Here is an 18,362-nt window from a genome sequence, read left to right as displayed (position 1 = left end):
TGCGGGGGTAACCTCTTGCGGAGTGATACGAGCCATGAGGCGACTCGGGGTCAGAGAGCATGCATGCTCAGGTCTCGATCTCCAGTAAGTTTTGACAGATAGGTTTCTACTAAGTCCTGTAAGGCACTTGGGGTAGGATGGGCGGGCCATAACCCGAAAGTAGTTCGAGGTAAGTACTGTTAGGAAATATACAAATTATTTAAAATTTGTGATTTGTTCCAACACGGAGTACTTACCTCGAACTACTTTCTTAGGAGACTTATACCTTAGGAGATGGGAGTGTCCCTCAGGACCCACAGACCGTGATAAGGAGAGAAAAAGGAACCTAGATAGGAGGCTAGGTTCTGCTGACTTCGAAAGGAAAACACGAGAAACAGGGAAAACTACCCATAAAACTATCTTAGTGTCTAAGTAACTCACCTCTGTAAAAATCCTTGGAGACGTATTCTTTCACTAACGGTGTATCCCATGGCAGTTAAAGGATTTTAGGGTCATTTCAGGGAAGGTAATAGGGGAAAAAGGGGGGTAAGGAAGGAACCTGTGTCTCTTGGACTTACTACCTGTGGTTTTCCTCGGGCTACACCTTTAAATCTTTTGGAGCGCGGAAATGACGGGACCGAGAGAGAATCCGTCCAGGGACCTCCTCGAACAATCCTTTAAGTAGTGAGCTGTGAAGGTTGACTGACTAGACCATGTACCTACCCTCAGGATTTGGCCCACTGCCATGTTCTTCTCAAAGGCCAACGAAGTACTAAGCCCTCCGATGTCGTGGTGTCTAGGCTTCCCCGGAAGAGGAACCCCTGCACTACTGTAGGCTCTCATGATCACCTGCCGCAGCCAGGAGGAGATCGTATTTTTGGAGACTGGTTTCTTTACCAGTCCCGAGGAGACGAACAGACTCTTGGTTTGGGGGCAAAGTTTGGCCGTCCTCTCGAGGTACTTACGTACCGCCCTGACTGGACACAGAAATAAGTCCCTCGGGTTGTCCGAACGAGGGATAGCTGGCACCGAGAATCCTTCAAACCTGGGGTCCCAAACCGCTGGATTCTGAGTCTTGGCTACGAAGGAGGGTAAGAATCTGAAGGTAGCTTCTCGCCATCCCTTCGAGTGTGAGACTTCGTAAGACAGCCCATGAATCTCACCAACTCGTTTTGCTGATGCCAGAGCTAACAGAAAGACCGTCTTGAGGGTGAGCTCCTTATCTAAGATGTCCTTGAGGGGCTCGAAGGGAGGTTTCGAAAGCATCTTCAGTACCCTAGCCACATCCCACTGGGGCACTCTAACGGCCTTGGGGGGGGGGGCAATACTGCTCGAAGCTCTTGATGACCACCGAGATATGTCTGGAGGCTCCTAAGTCGATGCCCTTCAGGAGGAAGACCTGCCCCAGGGCTGCCCGGACTCCTTTGATGGCTGGGATGGAAGTACCCACTTCATCCCTAAGGTAGACCAGGAAGTCTGCTACCTCGGGAATGGAGGCCCCTAACGGCCTGATGTTCTTCGAGGAGCACCACTTAGTGAAGGTAGCCCACTTGGCCAGGTATACCGCGACTGACGAACGTCTCAAGTACCCTGACATCCTCAACGCCGTCCTTGATGAATACCCTTCCTTCCTCAGGAGACGCTCGATAACCTCCACGCATGAAGGCGGAGAGACCGAGGGTTTTCGTGGAACCTTTGGAAGTGAGGCTGCCGGAGAAGGTCTGGTCTGTCCGGAAGAGGCCAAGGTGTAAGGCGAGCCAGTTCCTTTAGATCCGCGAACCACTCTCTCTCCGGCCACCAGGGCGCTACCAAAGTCATCCACAGGTTGTCCGCCCGTCTTACTCTGGTGAGGACCTGTCTGAGCATCCCAAAGGGAGGGAAGGTGTAAACGTCGAGGTTGTCCCAAGGGTTCTGGAAGGCGTCCTCGAAGGCTGCTGCTGGATCTGGCACAGGAGAACAAAACACGGGGAGCTGTGCGTTCAGTCTCGTGGCGAAGAGGTCTATCACCGGCGAGCCCTACTTCAGAATGAGGGACTTGGCCACTTCTGGGTGCAGGGACCACTCGGACCCTACCACTTGACCCATCCTGCTGAGGCCGTCGGACAGGACGTTTCTCTTCCCCGGAATGAACCTGGCTGAGATTTTGATTTGCTCTACTTCAGCCCTTTCTAGGAACTCCATCGTGAGACTGCACAGTTCCTTCGACTTTAGTCCTCCTTGCTTTTTCCACATAGGCCACCACCGTGGTGTTGTCACACATCAGCGCCACGGTATTTCCCCGAAGCAGTTGGACGAACTCTAGGCACGCCCTTTGTACTGCCATCATCTCTAGCACGTTTATGTGCAGGCTCATCTCCTCGCCTTCCCATTTTCCTTTAGCTGTCTTGTCGAGGAGATGGGCACCCCAACCCTCCTTGGATGCGTCCGTGAACAGAAGCATCTCCGGAGGGTCGGCTTGGAAGGGCATTCCTTTGAGGATGTTCGATCTGACGTACCACCACTCCAGGACTTCCTTCGTCTCCGGGGACACCGGGACTATCTTGTGCGGGGAGTCCCCCTGGCTTCTGAGCTCCAGGTTCCACTGCACTCCCCTGAGTTTGAGCCTCCCCTGGGGGACTAACTTCTCCAACGACACGAGGTGGCCTATCAGTCTCTGCCAGTCCTTGGCTCTCCTGGGCTGGCCCGACAGGAAGGGCCGTAGGATCTGTTCCTGGTTGTCCAGTCTCTCCGCGGAAGGGAAGGCTCTCACCAACCGGAAGTCTAGGACCATTCCGAGGTAGGTCATCCTGGTGGAGGGTATCAGCTGGGACTTTTGCAGGTTGATGATGATACCCAAGACGTTGCAGAACCGCAGGAGCTTCGCGCCTTGCTCCCTCAGTACTACCTCTGAGGCTGAAAGCAACAACCAGTCGTCTAGGTACCGAATCAGGCGGATGCCCTGTTCGTGTGCCCTGGCTGAAACTGTTGCGAAGATCCTCGTGAAGACCTGAGGAGCTGTCGACAGTCCGAAGCAGAGGGTCTTGAACTGCAACGTTTGAGTACCCCATTTCACTCTTAGGAACTTCCTGCTGGATGGATGGACAGGGACCTGGAAGTAGGCATCCTTGAGGTCTATGGACATCATGAAGTCCTCTTCCCTCAAGGCCGGTAGGACCGACTTCAGGGTGTCCATCTTGAAGTCGGTCTTGCACACAAACTTGTTGAGGGCTGAGAGGTCTATGACCGGTCTCTAGCCCCTGTCGCTTTCCCCACCAGGAAGAGTCTGCTGTAGAAACCCAGACCTGGGTTCTTGACTGGTTCCACTGCACCCTTCGCCAGCATTGCCGAGACTTCTTCCTGCAACGCTGCTACTCTGAAGGGGTCCTTGGGTGCCAACCACTCGCCTGTTGGTCTGGGATCAGAGGTGGGGGTTCTGTTAGGAAGCGCAGCCTGTACCCCTCCTTTAGTACAGCTACGGTCCACGGATCGGCTCCGTGGTCCCGCCATGCTTGCCAAGATCGTTTGAGGCATCCCCCCACCTGAGGCATCAGCAGGAGTAGGGGGCCTCTCTTCCTACCTCCTTCGAGAGGCGCGGCCTGAACGCGCTCTCCTGGAGCCCGGATAGGAAGGCCTGAAGGCTGACTGCAAAGTCGGAGGTCCTTGATGGGTGGGCTGCGAAGGCTGCGGCCAGGCCGTAGTCGAGGGGCCCCTTCTGGGTTGGCTAAGTGAAGCGCGGGGAGGGAGAGAGACGTCGGAGGATGGTCTTCTATGGGCAGGTCTTCTTGTTGGAGGGGGTCTGGGTTCTCCCGCATCCTTGAGCTTCCTGACCCCCTCTACCGTCTCCTCCACCGCCTGCAGAGGGAACACTGACTCACCCCACAGGGGTAAGTTGCTAATGCCCTCGCTTCCCTGTCCGGGAGCCTCCTGACCAATTTGCTGAGGACCGTGTACCTCTTGCGAAGGACCCAATTGGCCGCCTGTGAGAGGGACTGGTAGGACAGGAATTTGAGGGCCTTACCTCTGAGTTAATCAACTCCTTCAGTAATGTTTGGTTCTCCGGAACCGAGAGGTAGTGCGTGGCCTGAAAACCCACCAATCTAGCCACGACGAGACGTAGACCAGATCCATGGCCAAATCCTCCATCATGGAGACCTCCGACGGGGAGAAGCAAACTGGGGTGGCGGTAGCTCTCTCTTCTGCGGCCCCCTGACCTAGGATGGCGACTGCAGGTTCTACAGTACAGTGACCGGCACGGCGCCCTTCAGGGAGGTAGAAACTCTTCTGGGTCTTGAGGCCCTGGAGGAGCTTGGAGGCGCTCTGACTCTTGGGGGCGTCCGCATGGCTGGTCACTATCATGTCAATATGAGCCATGCCCAGTCTAATGTCTCTCGCCAGGGGAAGCGCCAGTGAGGGCCTCTGCTGAACGGGGGTATCAACCAACCTGCTGAGGCCCGAGAGCCAGTCTTCGTCTGTAGCGGGCTTCGGCTCGTCCAGTCTGTGGTGCCGTCTAATGAGAGCTATCACCTTCCTATATGCCGAGACCTCGGCCGCTGAGCCCTCCGCACCGTCTCCAAGGACCTCCGTCAAATGTTCCTCTGCCTGAAGAGGGGCGCCGCTTGAGGAGGAGGCATCTTCTTGTCGCGGCATACCCTCGGCGGTTCTGGACGGAGGACGGGCATCGCCGCTGGGACGGAGGCCTACGTCCTGGGCTTGTCTCTCCCCATGGAGGACCAGACTACTACAGGCTTCCTCACGTCTGCTGAATGTCTCTGGCGTTCCTGCTAGCTCGTCGAAGTCTTGGAGGCTGGGACACGGCTGCCAGGCCAAAGGGGCGACTCTCTCCGCTGGGCGGATGGAGCCGGAACCTTCGCGGACTTATGCCTGTCTCCTGGAGCCTGAAGCAGGGACTCTCTTCGACGCTCAGGCCTACTGCAGGGAACGTACTTCGTTGTGGGAGAACGAGCCCTTGGGAGCCAGCCAGAGGTACCCGGAACTGCTGAAGATCCCAGGAGTTGGTTGCGCGGAATGGCGACCCGCACCCATTCTTCTCTAGGGGAGTGACTCATTCTGTACTTCCTCCTGGGGGATCTAGCGTGCCCCCTGGCTTGTCGAGATCTTGAGCGGGAACGGGAACGGGACCTTTCTCGTCTTCTCCTTTGGTCCCTCGGGGCTCCTTCCTCCGAGGAGTAAGAGTAAGCCTCGAACGAGGAGCCCGACGACCTGAAGGACCGCACCGAAGGTTACGAGTCATCCCGCTTTGCTGGTGGTTCCACGTGACGATCCGTAGGCGACGAGGGCTTCATGAAGATGGGCGGAAGCGTTGCTGAAGGCGCTGGGGGAGAGCAAGGCAACTTCTTGCTGGGGAACCAGGCCTCGAACTCTTCCTTCAGCCTCATGGGCAATCTGAAGGGCGTCCTTGGCGGCGCCCACGTGAGGGGATCCGACAGCGGCGATTTCTCTTTCTCGGCGTCTCCCCCGGCTGTAGACGTACCTGAAATACAGGCCCATGAAGCGGGGGAAGAGGCTGCAGCAGCCTTCCCCCACATAGGATCGTTGGAAGAGACGGGCCCTGCTGGCACCAGGACTCCGTCCTCCGAACACAATTCTGTCCCTCCCTCAGGCCCCCCACTTGCCTGGACCAACAAAACATCCCCACTTTTAGGTATCTCAGACTCCTGGGGAAGAGCAATAGGCCTCTTCCCCACAACTGACTTACCTCGTCCCCTACTCTGGGTAGAGGAAGGCGGCTGAGAAGCCCTATCCGACGAAGCACCGGGGGAAGTAAGTGGTGAGGAGACGCTCAGCTTCCTAGGCGACCTCTTGGATGCCTTCTTCTTCTTGGTGCCGTATCGCACCCACTGCACCTCGTTCCAGGACTCCCACTCCAGACACGTGGCCGTAGGGGAACACACACTGCCCCTACACGACGAACACAAAGAGTGCAGGTCGACAGAAAAGCGCCACACGCTTTCCGGCCATAGGCCCGGGACAACGACGAGGATGCTCCATCACGCACTAGTAAGGCACCGCGAGACACAGGAACACAGAGGGAAAGGGTAGGGAAAGAGCACAATGGGACCACGTGAGACACAAAGGGTCGCACTGGATAAGGAGAGCGCGTCGAGGTGTTAACGCGACGCGACCAGAAAACTTACTGGAGATCAACCTGAGCAAGCATGCTCTCTGACCCCGGATCGCCTCATGGCTCGTATCACTCCGCCAGAGGTTACCCCGCATAGAAAACGGGAGTAGGGTAAACTACACAAAATTCTGGTCGGTTGGGAGGAGATCCCAGATACTCCTAAGAAAGTAGTTCGAGGTAAGTACTCCGTGTTGGAACAAATTAGTGTTAATGATAATTCATCTTAAAAGAATGAGTGATGTAGACATTGGCCACCAATTTCCTCTGTGACCTAGGAATGGTATGTGAGCATGAACAATGTAAAATAATCTCTTAGACTTGCAACTGTTTGCTCTAGCTGAGAAATATACTGTGGGCTCTGCAGTGAGGAACCAAGCTGAAGGATTCTGGACTGAGCTGTTAACAATTTTGCATATTCACAATAAGTGAAGAAAGTGGGTAGCTGAGGATTCAGGTGACATATGATTTGTAAAAATATAATGTCTGTAAAACATTCAAAGACCATGAATGTGGGCATATGTATGATTAATGGAGCTGTGATTAGGCAAATGAGGATATGCATTAAATACCTATAATTAAAATACTGAAATGGTTCCAGGTTAGTGATGATGAAGGCAGAGACAACGATACAAGTCGGCCTGATGTTCGCACCGTAAGCACCTCACCTGTACCTGGTCTAGATGTAGAGGAAGATCGAATCTGTCCCATGTGTAATGCTTGTTTCCCAAGGGTTATTCCTCAAGAATCATTTGAGAGCCATGTCGTCAGTCACTTTGAAGTTGAAAATGGTTTTGAGGTCATTGCTTAATTGCTAGTTATTTTAGCTTTATTTTCAGATTATGGTTGAATATTTGAAAAGAATAGAAGGAAGAAATTAGATGTGGGAACTTCAACATCCACTTGTAGTTTATTCAGTGCAGTATTTGTTGTTGCATTGTGGTGTTATATCAATTCTCAAATTGAGAAGTGAAAGAAAATTATTCAAACAGACTGAAATATTAAATAATGACAGGTGTCATAGTTACTTTCATTAGTGAAGAATTGCGACTTCAAGTTCTGTTTACCTCAGTTAGCTGAACATGCAAATGAACCAAGATTAATATAGTAATTAAAGAAACTTTTACAAAGAGGAGTGATATTCTTTGATATGAAAAGACCAGTGCCCTTATCTAGCCTTGACCATGACGGTGACGAAAAGCACAGAGCCCGACTTCTCAGGGTAAATAATCAGACAGTTTAGGGTGGCCAAATTGAAGTTATAGTATATTGGTGAATTTTGCCCTGGTTTGATAACTTGTCAGGGTATTAATTACTAATAGTTGAAAAAAAGTAAGCTGCACATATGAAGGATTTTTTTTTTTCATATTTGTACGACAATTGAAGAGTCTATGTAGCAGAAATGTTTATACAGTATACAGAGTGAATAGAAATTGTGTCATCTTGTTTTATAGCCTGATTAGTGCTCAGAACATAAGAATACAGTAAATTAACATGTGTGAAAATTTTGGAAATCATGTTATGGACTACCAAAGTTATCCAATTACTGTATATGGAATGGGTGCAGCAAAATGTGTATTATAAGCATTATAATGCAAGTTAAAAAATCTTGAATGTATGAATTAAAGTACTTTCAATGAATGATTCAGGTTGCAAGTGGCATTTGTAATTACTTAGGTTTGTAACAAATGTTCATCCATATCACCGTGTGTATGCTTTTTAGTTCATACATCAACTTTGCCTTATCACACTTGCAATTGTAAAAGTATACAAAAGTAAAGAATACAGCGTATTAAATTTTTGTAACTTGGTAATATGCACCTTAAAAAAGATCAGGCAGGCCTTTGTTTCATGCTGACATTTTAACAGCATATAACTTGCAAGTTCTTAAGTGTAGAACACTTGTCAAAGCTTCAGAGTTAGTGAACCTGATCAAAATTGCTCGTCATACTGTATGTGATTTTGAAAATAGTTACAGGAATGAGACTTTCAATTCTAATAAGAGATATTAGAAACATTTTGTTACACATGAAATGTATCATGCCAAAGAAATTTAGCCCTCAAAAAATTTAATGAAATATTACACAAGCTCCTCATAGGATATTTGATAAGAAATACAATACAGTAGCTATTTAGTGCAATGAAAAATTAATGCAGTAATCTAATTACAATTTAAAAAAAGATAAATATAGGTGGTTAATAATAATTGAAAATGACAGGTAAACTGTAGCATTTAGAGTAACCTATGTAATATTATGTGAAATTTACCAAAGGTTAACAGTGTATGTCCAATGCGCTATTATAGTCGTACCAAGATTGTAGACTTTGGAATGATGTAACACTTACACAGTGATATTAATTACAGTACATTATATTAGTTTAATTTGTTTTGTTCTGAATGTCTAATGCAGTAGTGAAATACTTTGTTACCCAAGTTGTGTGTAATGCATTTCTTTGAGGAGCTGTGATTATACTCTAAGTACTGTACTGTAGTTATGTACCTAGGTAATTGAAGTGATAAAATTTATTATAAACTCACATATATAAATATATATATTGCACATGTAAATAATTTCTTATGTATAAGTTGAAAATGAGATAGCATAGTGTAACTATCTTTGAAAAATATTTTCTGGGTAAATTGATTACCGACTTAGCAAATTACCCAGAAAACACGGGATTTTTCCATACATTTTATACCTGTTTCAGAAACTTCAGTGTAAACATATTATTTGAGTTTTTCTTGCTCATCAATGCCATATGAAAATAATCAACTTGTTAAAATTTTTGATATTCAACATTTTTTTTTTATGTTAAATAGCTTGAAGTTTTGTTAAAATTTCCCTGATAAATGTATTAAAACAGATTTTTATCAACTAGTTGTGATACTTTGAATAGCTGTAGCCAGTATGAGTGCTCTTGTGATATAAATCAAAAGGTTTAAAGCTGTAAATCTTTCATGGCAGCGTATTGCCCATAATTAAAAAATGCGTTTGTTCCTATGAGTACACAAACCTTTTGTCCTTTGAAATAGGAAATTTTTCAGCAGAGCTGGAATTGCTGTTGAAATTGTTAACAAGATAGTTAACAAGAGGTGGTAAGTGTGGGTGAGTAGAGCTCTCCCACCTACCTATCAAAAATTCTTCACTTTTTGTTTTTGGCTGCAAGGAGTACAGATATGCTGATGTGTCCTATTCAAGACTAATCTTTTTTCATATTTTATAGTCTGAATGGTTGAATAGGCTTGTTAATAATGGAAGGAGGCAAGAATGCAAGCCTAAGTGGAAGCTGCATTGGTTTAAGAATAAACTGGCGATAGATTCACTCCCTCTGTTATTAGGGGCATGATTCTTTACAATTATCCTCATTTTATCAAGTGTAAATCATGGTTTCCCATTAAGTGGTCAAATTCTTCGACGAAGGAGGAAAGCTTAGTCTTCTCCACCGTCATTCTTGGCTACCAATTAACATGCTTGAGAGACTGGTTACCACTATCAGCTCCTCAATGAGTTCGTTATTCCCTTAGGTCTCTGGGTATACACCCTGACTTGCTCGTGGAGTTTGCTTCAGGAGCAGGGAGAACTCTGATCTACATTCATAAATCTTTCCAAAGTTACTGGAGCGAGTTGATTGCCACACTCCAGCATATGCTTGAAACTTCCTTGCTGATGACGAGTGACCTAAGGAAAGTTTGCTTTCCTTAGTCTTACAGGTGGGCCCTTGATGTCTTTTTGAGGGAGCAACTACCTTGCCCACCCAATATCCCCGGTGCTAGTGATACAAGTGGTGACAGAAGTGATCCCAATGGCTGCAGTGTTAGTGATCCCAGTGGTGACCCCTGCAGTACACCTTAGGCCAAAAAGCAGCTAGCAGGTTGCAAATAGGACTTCCACTCATGGGAGGGGAAGCACCAAAACCAAAGTTCATAAGAAGTCTCTGGAGCTAGTAAACTTGTTCTTATGTTAGCAGTGCCTGTCCTATGTGAATAGCTTCAGTGCCATTCCCCTACACCTGTGACCCAGGGCCTCAGCTCCCTCCTTCTTTGTGTTTGTGTTACAAGTGCTAGTGAGTACCTGCCACTTCCCCTGTGAGAGTTAACCACATTTGCAGTGTCGATGAATGCTCGGATCTTGACTTTTCAGCTTGCAGAGCCTGGGGGGGAGGGTGATAGAAGGAAGAAGCGAGTGCACTACACTTCCAGTTCTTCCTCCTCATCCTCTTCCAATTAGTCCAGAAAGGACAGTTGTACTCACAAGAATAGGGATCTTTATGACACAACCTCTCCTTCAAGGAGAGGGTACTCTTAGTGGTCCTTGGCGATAGCTCGGGTTCCCCTGGCTACCCAGAAGCCAGGTGGGACATGCGTGCTCAGCCTTGTCAACCTTCTTTCAGCTAAGTGCCCAAAGATCTTGGACACTTCATCTTTCCTACGTGGATGTTGGACTGCTGTATCCCATGTTATAAAGGGGCGGGCACCCAGCATTAGGGCGGAGCAACCCGTGTGGTTTTTCCCCCTTAGAGAAGCTTCATCATCAATGGTCATTTAGACTTCGACTTATTTGCTTGTAGAGTCCGATGAGAAAAGCAAAGTCTACTTTTAAGGGAGAGAAACCTTTTTGTTTCTCTTCCTTTTTCCAATTCTGATAATTCTTCGAAGTTGAGGAATGTCAGTCATAGTCTCAAAAAAAAGGCTCTTCAAGACACCTGGGTACCATAGCCACCAGGTTGGACAAAAATGTACAGTTCTATGCAGGCCTATGTATACCTTCTGTTGGACACGCGTTGGAAGAACTTGCGTGCTCGCCTTCTCGGGAAGGAGGATTGTTGCTCCCTTCTCTGAACAGGGTAGTGTGACATAGCCTGTTAAGATAGCACCTCTCAAGGTCACCATTACATATAATTGATAGCTGTAGCCCTATGAACTCAGGCACTGGATTAATACTCCCTTTACCTCTATCATCGGAGGGAATAGTATGAGGTATTTCTTCTGTCTATGCCTTGATCAGTGCTAGAGATCCTTTCCCTCCCTGATGACTACCGGCCTGCTCCAGCATCCGTCCCTGACTGTGTTGCAGGTTCTGTCCTTTGGTAAGAACACTCATTTTTGTATTGGGGGGAGAGTCAATCTCTTGTGCAGCCGGCCAAACCCTCTACCCTGTGAGTTACAAGGATACTCGGGATTCTTTTCCTGTCGCAGGTACTGGACTTTGGTCTCATACCAGTAGTAGAGAACCAGAGTTGGCGTGTTCCTTTGAAGATATTCTTGTACTCTTCTTTTGTGCAATGAAATGGGTGAGGTGACCTAAAGTGTCAGGGCCATCTCTGGAACTACCACGGTCTGAATTTGCTAGTTGGTCCTGGATTGAGTTGATGATCAGATGAGTGGATCTGAGAACTCTTGCTTCCAGTCAGCCAAAGACACCACCACATCACTCTCAAGGCAATGCAGTGGAGTTTCTTTTTGCCAGAGTCTGCTGTGCCATCACCTCTTCAGGCTGACCAATCAGTGTGTACACTGTTGGCATGGATTCTCCTTGGAGAGACTAGTCAGGAGACCCGGCCTCAGAGGTGGTGGCCATAGAATCTTCTGCCAATGCGATCTTACAAGCCAGCTACCGGCTTGATAATTAATGAGTTACAGAATGCTAGGATAATCCACTATGGTGCTTAAACTTGACAGTTAATGATTATTCAGCTTCTCCAGAGGTCTTCACTGGAGATTTTGGATGCCTGCTACAGTCTTCTGCAGCTGTTTACCAAACAAAGTGGGCCATCTCAGTTTTTTACTTATGGGATTTGTCTGTGCTTGTGAGGAGCTTTGAGCAATCTTGGTCACCACAGGACCTCAAACCCCAAGAGTGGGTTGTGACCCTTGTTAAGGCTCTTGAACATTCCCCATATGAGCCTTGGAGAGGGTCATGAAGCAATGATCTGATCTCAAGACTTGGTAAAGAGATGAGTTGCGCCATTTTTCTTTGTATTAACACACGCAGAGGGTTAGAAGGAGGCCCTTAGTTTTGCACCTGGGTTTATGGCTAAAATTCATAACACATCAAGGAAGCATTGGATGGTAATCGAGATTAGTTGCTTTTGTGTCCTGTGAGATATTTGCAAGGCTATCTGAAGAGATGACCCAACATCACATGCCAAAATGCAAGTTTCTCTTCTTTAGTACTAACAGAACCAAGAAAGAGGTATTGTAGAACACTGTCTTTCTGACTTTATGAGACTTTTTAGAGCCTTCACTATGACCATTGAGGGGTCAAGGTACCAGCTCAAGCTAAAGCTCACAAAGTCGAGTAATGACCCCACTCAAGACTCCAAAAAACATGCAATCATATAAGTGATGGAGTTTGAATGTGCCGAAAAACCTTCATCCTCCTTGAGTACAGTATATCCCCAAGTTCTTCAACACTTTTTCTTGGGCCGTTGGTCGCAGGTCTAGTAGTTATATAACTAGCCCAGTTCAGACAAGAGGTATCTTGTTTATGGTATCGTGTTCAATGCAAGTCGAGGAAAAGCAGAATGATTGTCTCTTCTGCTTCTGTTTTCCTTGAGGATGAAGCGATTGTACCATTTCACACTAAATCTGGCATTAATGCTGGTAAGATACTTTTATGAGCACCATCTTCCCTTTGTGAGGGGAGGATGGTTGAATGAAATCCTATCCTTTGGCCATTATGTGCCAAGATATTTCTTTCCATACTACATCTCATCTTCCCCATGTGGGAGAAAGATTCCTTTACTGACTAAGTACCCGGTACAGGCTAGTCGCTATCAGCTTACTCATCCCTATGAAGGCTGATATAAGGCTGCTGGAGTCATTTCCTTCTCTCCCATATGAGATCAGGAAGACTGGCATTACCCATGGAAGAAAAAGTACCAACCAGTTTGTTTCTAGGCGAACTACTGACCCACCAAGCTGTGAATATCACAAATTTTAAGTAATTTGTATTTTTCCTAACAGTACTTACCTCGAACTACTTTCTTAGGAGTATCTGGGATCTCCTCCCAAGCGACCAGAATTTTGTATAGTTTACCCTACTCCCGTTTTCTATGTGGGGTAACCTCTGGCGGAGTGATACGTGCCATGAGGTTACTTGGGGTCAGAGAGCATGCTTGCTCAGGTCATCGAGCTCCAGTAAGTTTTTGACAGATAAGTTTCTACGAAGTCCTGTAAGGCACTCGGGGCAGGATGGGCGGGCCATAACCCGAAAGTAGTTCGAGGTAAGTACTGGTAGGAAAAATACAAATTACTTAAAATTTGTGATTTGTTCCAACACGGAGTACTTACCTCAAACTACTTTCTTAGGAGACTTACACCTTAGGAGGTGGGAGTGGCCTTCCGGACCTAGAGACCGTGATGAGGAGAGAAAAAGGAACCTAGATAGGAGGCTAGGTTCTGCTGACCCCAAAGGAAACACGAGAAAATAGGGAAAACTACGCAAAAAACTCTCTAGTGTATAAGTAACCCACCTCTGCAAAAATCCTTGGAGATGCATTCTTCCACTGACAGTGTATCTCATGGCAGTTAAAGGATTTAAGGGTCATATAGGGGAAGGTGATAGGGGAAAAAAGGGGTAAGGAAGGAACCTGTGTCTCTTGGACTTACCGCCCGCGGCTTCCCCGGGGCCACACCTTTAAATCTTTTGGAGCGTGGAAATGGCGGGACCGAGAGAGAACCCGTCCAAGGATCTCCTCGAACAATCCTTTAAGTAGTGAGCCGTAAAGGTAGACTGTCTAGACCATGTACCTGCCCTCAAGATTTGGCCCACTGCCATGTTTCTTTCAAAGGCCAACGAAGTACTCAGTCCTCTAATGTCGTGGGGTCTAGCCCTTCCTGGAAGAGGAACCCCTGCACTGCTGTAGGCTTACATGATCACCTGGCGTAGCCGGAAGGAGATCGTATTTTTGGAGACCGGCGTCTTCACCAGTCCTGAGGAGACAAACAGACTCTTGGTTTCGGGGCAAAGTTTGGCCGTCCTCTCTAGGTACTTCCGTACTGCCCTGACTGGCCACAGAAGCAAGTCCTTCGGGTTGTCCGAACGTGGGATAGCTGGCACTGAGAACCCTTCAAACTTGGGGTCCCAAACAGCTGGATTCTGAGTCTTGGCTATGAAGGAGGGTAAGAATCTGAAGGTAGCTTCTCGCCAGCCCTTCGAATGTGAGATCTCGTAAGACAGGCCATGAATCTCACCTACTCTTTTTGCTGATGCCAGAGCTAACAGAGAGACTGTCTTGAGGGTGAGCTCCTTGTCTAGAATGTCTTTGAGAGGCTCGAAGGGAGGTTCCGAAAGCATCTTCCGTACCCTAGCCCCATCCCACTAGGGCACTCTAGCGGCTTGGGGGGAACACGACTGCTCGAAGCTCTTGATGAGCATCGAGATATGTCTGGAGGCACCTAGGTCGATGCCCTTCAGGAGGAAGACTTTGCCCAGCGCTGCCCGGACTCTTTAATGGCTGGGATAGGCCAGGAAGTCTGCTATCTCGTGAATGGAGGCCCCTAACGGCCTGATGTTCTTCGAGGAGCACCCCTTAGTAAAGGTAGCCCACTTCACCTGGTACACCGCAACTGACGAACGTCTCAGGTACCCTGACATCCTCGATGCCGTCCTCGACGAACATCCTTCCTTTCTCAGGAGACACTCGATAACCTCCCCGCATGAAGGCGGAGGGACCGAGGGTTTTCGTGGAACCTTTGGTAGTAAGGCTGCCGGAGAAGGTCTGGTCTGTCTGGAAGTGGCCAAGGTGGAAGTCTTACCAGTTCCTTTGGATCCGCGAACCACTCTCTCTCCGGCCACCAGGCCGCTACAAAAGTCATCCACAGGTTGGCCGCCTGTCTCACCCTGTTGAGGACCTGTCTGAGCAACCCGAAGGGAGGGAAAGCGTAATCGGCGGGGTTGTCCCAAGGGTGTTGGAAGGCGTCCTCGAACGCTGCTGCTGGATCTGGCACAGGAGAACAAAACATGGGGAACTGTGCGTTTAGTCTCGTGGCGAAGAGGTCTATCACCGGTGAGCCCCTCTTCAGGATGAGGGTTTTGGCCACTTCTGGGTGTAGGGACCACTCGGGCCCTACCACTTGACCCATCCTGCTGAGGCCGTCGGCCAGGACGTTCCTCTTCCCCGGAATGAACCTGGCTGAAATATTGATTTGTTCCACTTCGGCCCATTCTAGGAACTCCAACGTGAGACTGCACAGTTCCTTCGACTTCAGTCCTCCTTGCTTTTTCACGTAGGCCACCACCGTGGCGTTGTCGCACATCAGAGCCACGGCATTTCCCCGGAGTAGATGGACGAACTCTAGGCACGCCCTTTGTACGGCTATCATCTCCAGCACATTTATGTGCAGGTTCGTCTCCTCGACTTCCCATTTCCCCTTTTGCCGTTTTGTCGAGAAGATGGGCACCCCAGCCCTCCTTGGATGCGTCCATGAACAGGAGCATCTCCGGAGGGTCGGCTGTGAAGGGCATTCCCTTGAGGGTGTTCGTTCTGATGTGCCACCACTCCAGGACTCCCTTCGTCTCTGGGGTCACCGGAACTATCTTGTGCGGGGATTCCTATCAGGCTTTGCCAGTTCTTGGCTCTCCTGGGCTGGCCCAACAGGAAAGGCCGGAGTATCTGTTCTAGGTTGTCCAGTCTCTCCGCGGAGGGGAAGGCTTTCGCCCACCGGGAGTCTAGGACCATCCCTAGGTAGGTCATCCTGGTGGAGGGTATCAGCTGGGACTTCTCCAGGTTGATGATGATACTCAAGACGTTGCAGAACTGCAGGAGCTTCGCGCCTCTCTCCCTCAGTACTTCCTCTGAGGCTGAAAGCAACAACCAGTCGTCTAGGTACCGAATCAGGCGGATGCCCTGTTCGTGTGCCCAGGCTGAGACTGTTGCAAAGACTCTCGTGAAGATCTGAGGGGCTGTCGACAGTCTGAAGCAGAGGGTTTTGAACTGCAACGTTTGGGTACCCCATTTTACCCTTAGGTACTTCCTGCTGGAGGGATGGACAGGGACCTGGAAGTAGGCGTCTTTGAGGTCTATGGACCTCATGAAGTCCTCCTCCTTCCAGGCCGCTAGGACCGACTTCGGAGTGTCCATCTTGAAGTCGGTCTTGCACACTAATTTGTTGAGGGCTGAGAGGTCTATGACCGGTCTCCAGAACCCTGTCGCCTTCTCCACCAGGAAGAGCCTGCTTTAGAACCCTGGACCCGGGTTCTTGACTGGTTCTACTGCCCCTTTCACCAGCATTGCCGAGACTTCTTCCTGCAATGCTGCTACTCTCAAGGGGTCCTTGGGTGCCAACCACTCCGCCTGTTCATCTGGGATCAGAGGTGGGGGGGTCCGCTAGGAAGGGCAACCTGTACCCTTCCTTTAGTACTGCTATGGTCCACGGATCCGCTCCGTGGTCCCGCTATGCTTGCCAAGATCGTTTGAGGCATCCCCCCACCTGAGGCGTCAGCCGGAGTAGGGGGCCTCCCCTCCTACCTCCTTCGAGAGGCGCAGCCTGAACGCCCCCTCCTGGAGCCCGAGTAGGACGGTCTGAAGGCTAACTGTAGAGTCTAAGCTCCTCTACGGGGGGGGGGGGGGGGGGGGGGGGGCAAGGCGAGGTAAAGATTACGTGTGCCAACGTCTACATCCGACGGGCGGATGGAGCCGAAGAGACACTGGGCCAAGATGCGGGGGGCCTCTCCAGTGGCCACTGAGGCAGGCACCGGAGCGGCAAGAGCCCTGTTTGACCCGCTAGGGGAGAAAGCCACTTTGCCTCCATCACAGATAGAGCCGTCGGGACGGGGGTAGCCGCAAGAGCCCTGTTTGACCCGCTAGGGGAGAAAGCCACTTTGCCTCCATCACAGATAGAGCCGTCGGGAGGGGGGTAGCCGTCATGGGTCTACCCCCTCCCAGGGAAATCCGTGGGGTGTTAGTACCCTGCCATGTCAGGGGCCGCCTATGCGGTGGGGCCTCTCCAGCGGCCACTGAGGCAGGCACCGGCAAGAGCCCTGTTCGACCCGCTGGGGTAAAGCCACTTTGCCTCCGTCACAGATGGAGCCGTCATGGGTCTACCCCCTCCCAGGGAAATCCGTGGGGTTTAAGTACCCTGCCATGTCAGCGGCCGCCTCCGATGCTTGGATGGGGCTGGCCGGGACGATGGTGCGGCTGGTTCCATGACGGATGGAGCCGCCAGGACAGAGGTAGCCGTCATGGGTGTGTCAGCGGCCGCCTCCGATGCTTGGATGGGGCTGGCCGGGACGATGGAGGGGCGGAGGTAGCCGTCATGGGTCTACCTCCTCCCGGGGAATCCGTGGGGTGTGAGTACCCTGGCATACCAGCGGTTGACCACGAAGCCTGAATGGAGCTGTCGTGGTACCGGGTATGGATGCCATGCTGCCGAGTCGAGCCAGCGGCTGCCTCCACTGACGGATGGAGCTCCTGCGGAGATCCATGGAGCTGCGGTCTTCCCCGTGCTGGCTGGTTGGTTCCTTCGTTCAGGGCGGGCCATCGAAGAACCGGAGGTTGGGACAAGGCTGCCAGTCCGAAGGGGCGACTCTCTCCGCTGGGCGGGTGAGGTCGGAACCTTCGCGGGCTTAGGCCTGTCGACCGAGACCTGGTGCGATGACTTCCGTCGATGATCGGGTCTCCTGGAGGAGACGTACTGCTAGGATGGTGAAGAAGCTCTAGGGAACCAGCCAGTGAGGGCCTCTGCTGCACGGGGGTATCTACCAACCTGCTGAGGCCCGAGAGCCAGTTCTCATCCGTCGCGGGCTTGGGTTCGTCTAGCCTGTGGTGACGTCTGATGAGGGCTAGTACTTTTCTGTACGCGGAGGCCTCGTCCGTGGAGCCTTCCGCGCTATCGCCTAGGCCTTCCGTCGGATGCTCCTCTGCCTGAGAAGGTGCACCTATGACGGGGGGCCCCGCTTGGGGTGGAGGTATCCTTTGGTCGTAGTACGACTTCGGCAGTTCTGGATGGAGGATGGGCATCGGCGCTGGGACGGAGGCCTCCGTCCTGGACTAGTCTCCCCACGGAGGACCAAGCTGCTGCGGGCTTCCTCGTAGCTACTGGTTGTCTTTCACGTTCTGGCCGGCTTGTCGAAGTCTTGGAGGCTGGGACACGGCTGCCAGACCGAAGGGGCGACTCCCTCCGCTGGGCGGATGGAGTCGGAACCTTCGCGGACTTATGCCTGTCTGCCGGAGCCTGAAGTGAGGATTCTCTCCGAAGTTCGGACCTGCAGTAGGGGACGTACTTCGGAGCCAGAGAACGAGCCCTTGGGAGCCCGTCAGA

At 50.3% G+C, this 18,362-nt stretch overlaps 2 protein-coding genes across 7 annotated transcripts in view; one reads left to right on the top strand and one right to left on the bottom strand.

The window, feature by feature from the left end:
- The window catches only part of spn-F (Protein spindle-F), a 90,526-nt gene extending 82,993 nt beyond the window's left edge, over nucleotides 1-7,533 (top strand). For all 5 annotated transcript variants that reach the window (XM_068361368.1, XM_068361370.1, XM_068361365.1 and 2 more), the window contains one exon: nucleotides 6,699-7,533. In XM_068361368.1, the coding sequence (XP_068217469.1) occupies nucleotides 6,699-6,908 (210 nt within the window). In that variant the 3' untranslated portion in view covers nucleotides 6,909-7,533. The remainder of the gene's footprint in view (nucleotides 1-6,698) is intronic.
- The window catches only part of LOC137629757 (leucine-rich repeat-containing protein 45-like), a 121,907-nt gene that overhangs the window by 626 nt on the left and 102,919 nt on the right, over nucleotides 1-18,362 (bottom strand). The window lies entirely within an intron of this gene.

Source organism: Palaemon carinicauda, chromosome 37 (assembly GCF_036898095.1).
Source record: "Palaemon carinicauda isolate YSFRI2023 chromosome 37, ASM3689809v2, whole genome shotgun sequence".
Lineage (NCBI taxonomy): Eukaryota > Metazoa > Arthropoda > Malacostraca > Decapoda > Palaemonidae > Palaemon > Palaemon carinicauda.
Note: the sequence above shows the minus strand (reverse complement) of the source record. Positions and strands in the feature narration are given on the sequence as shown.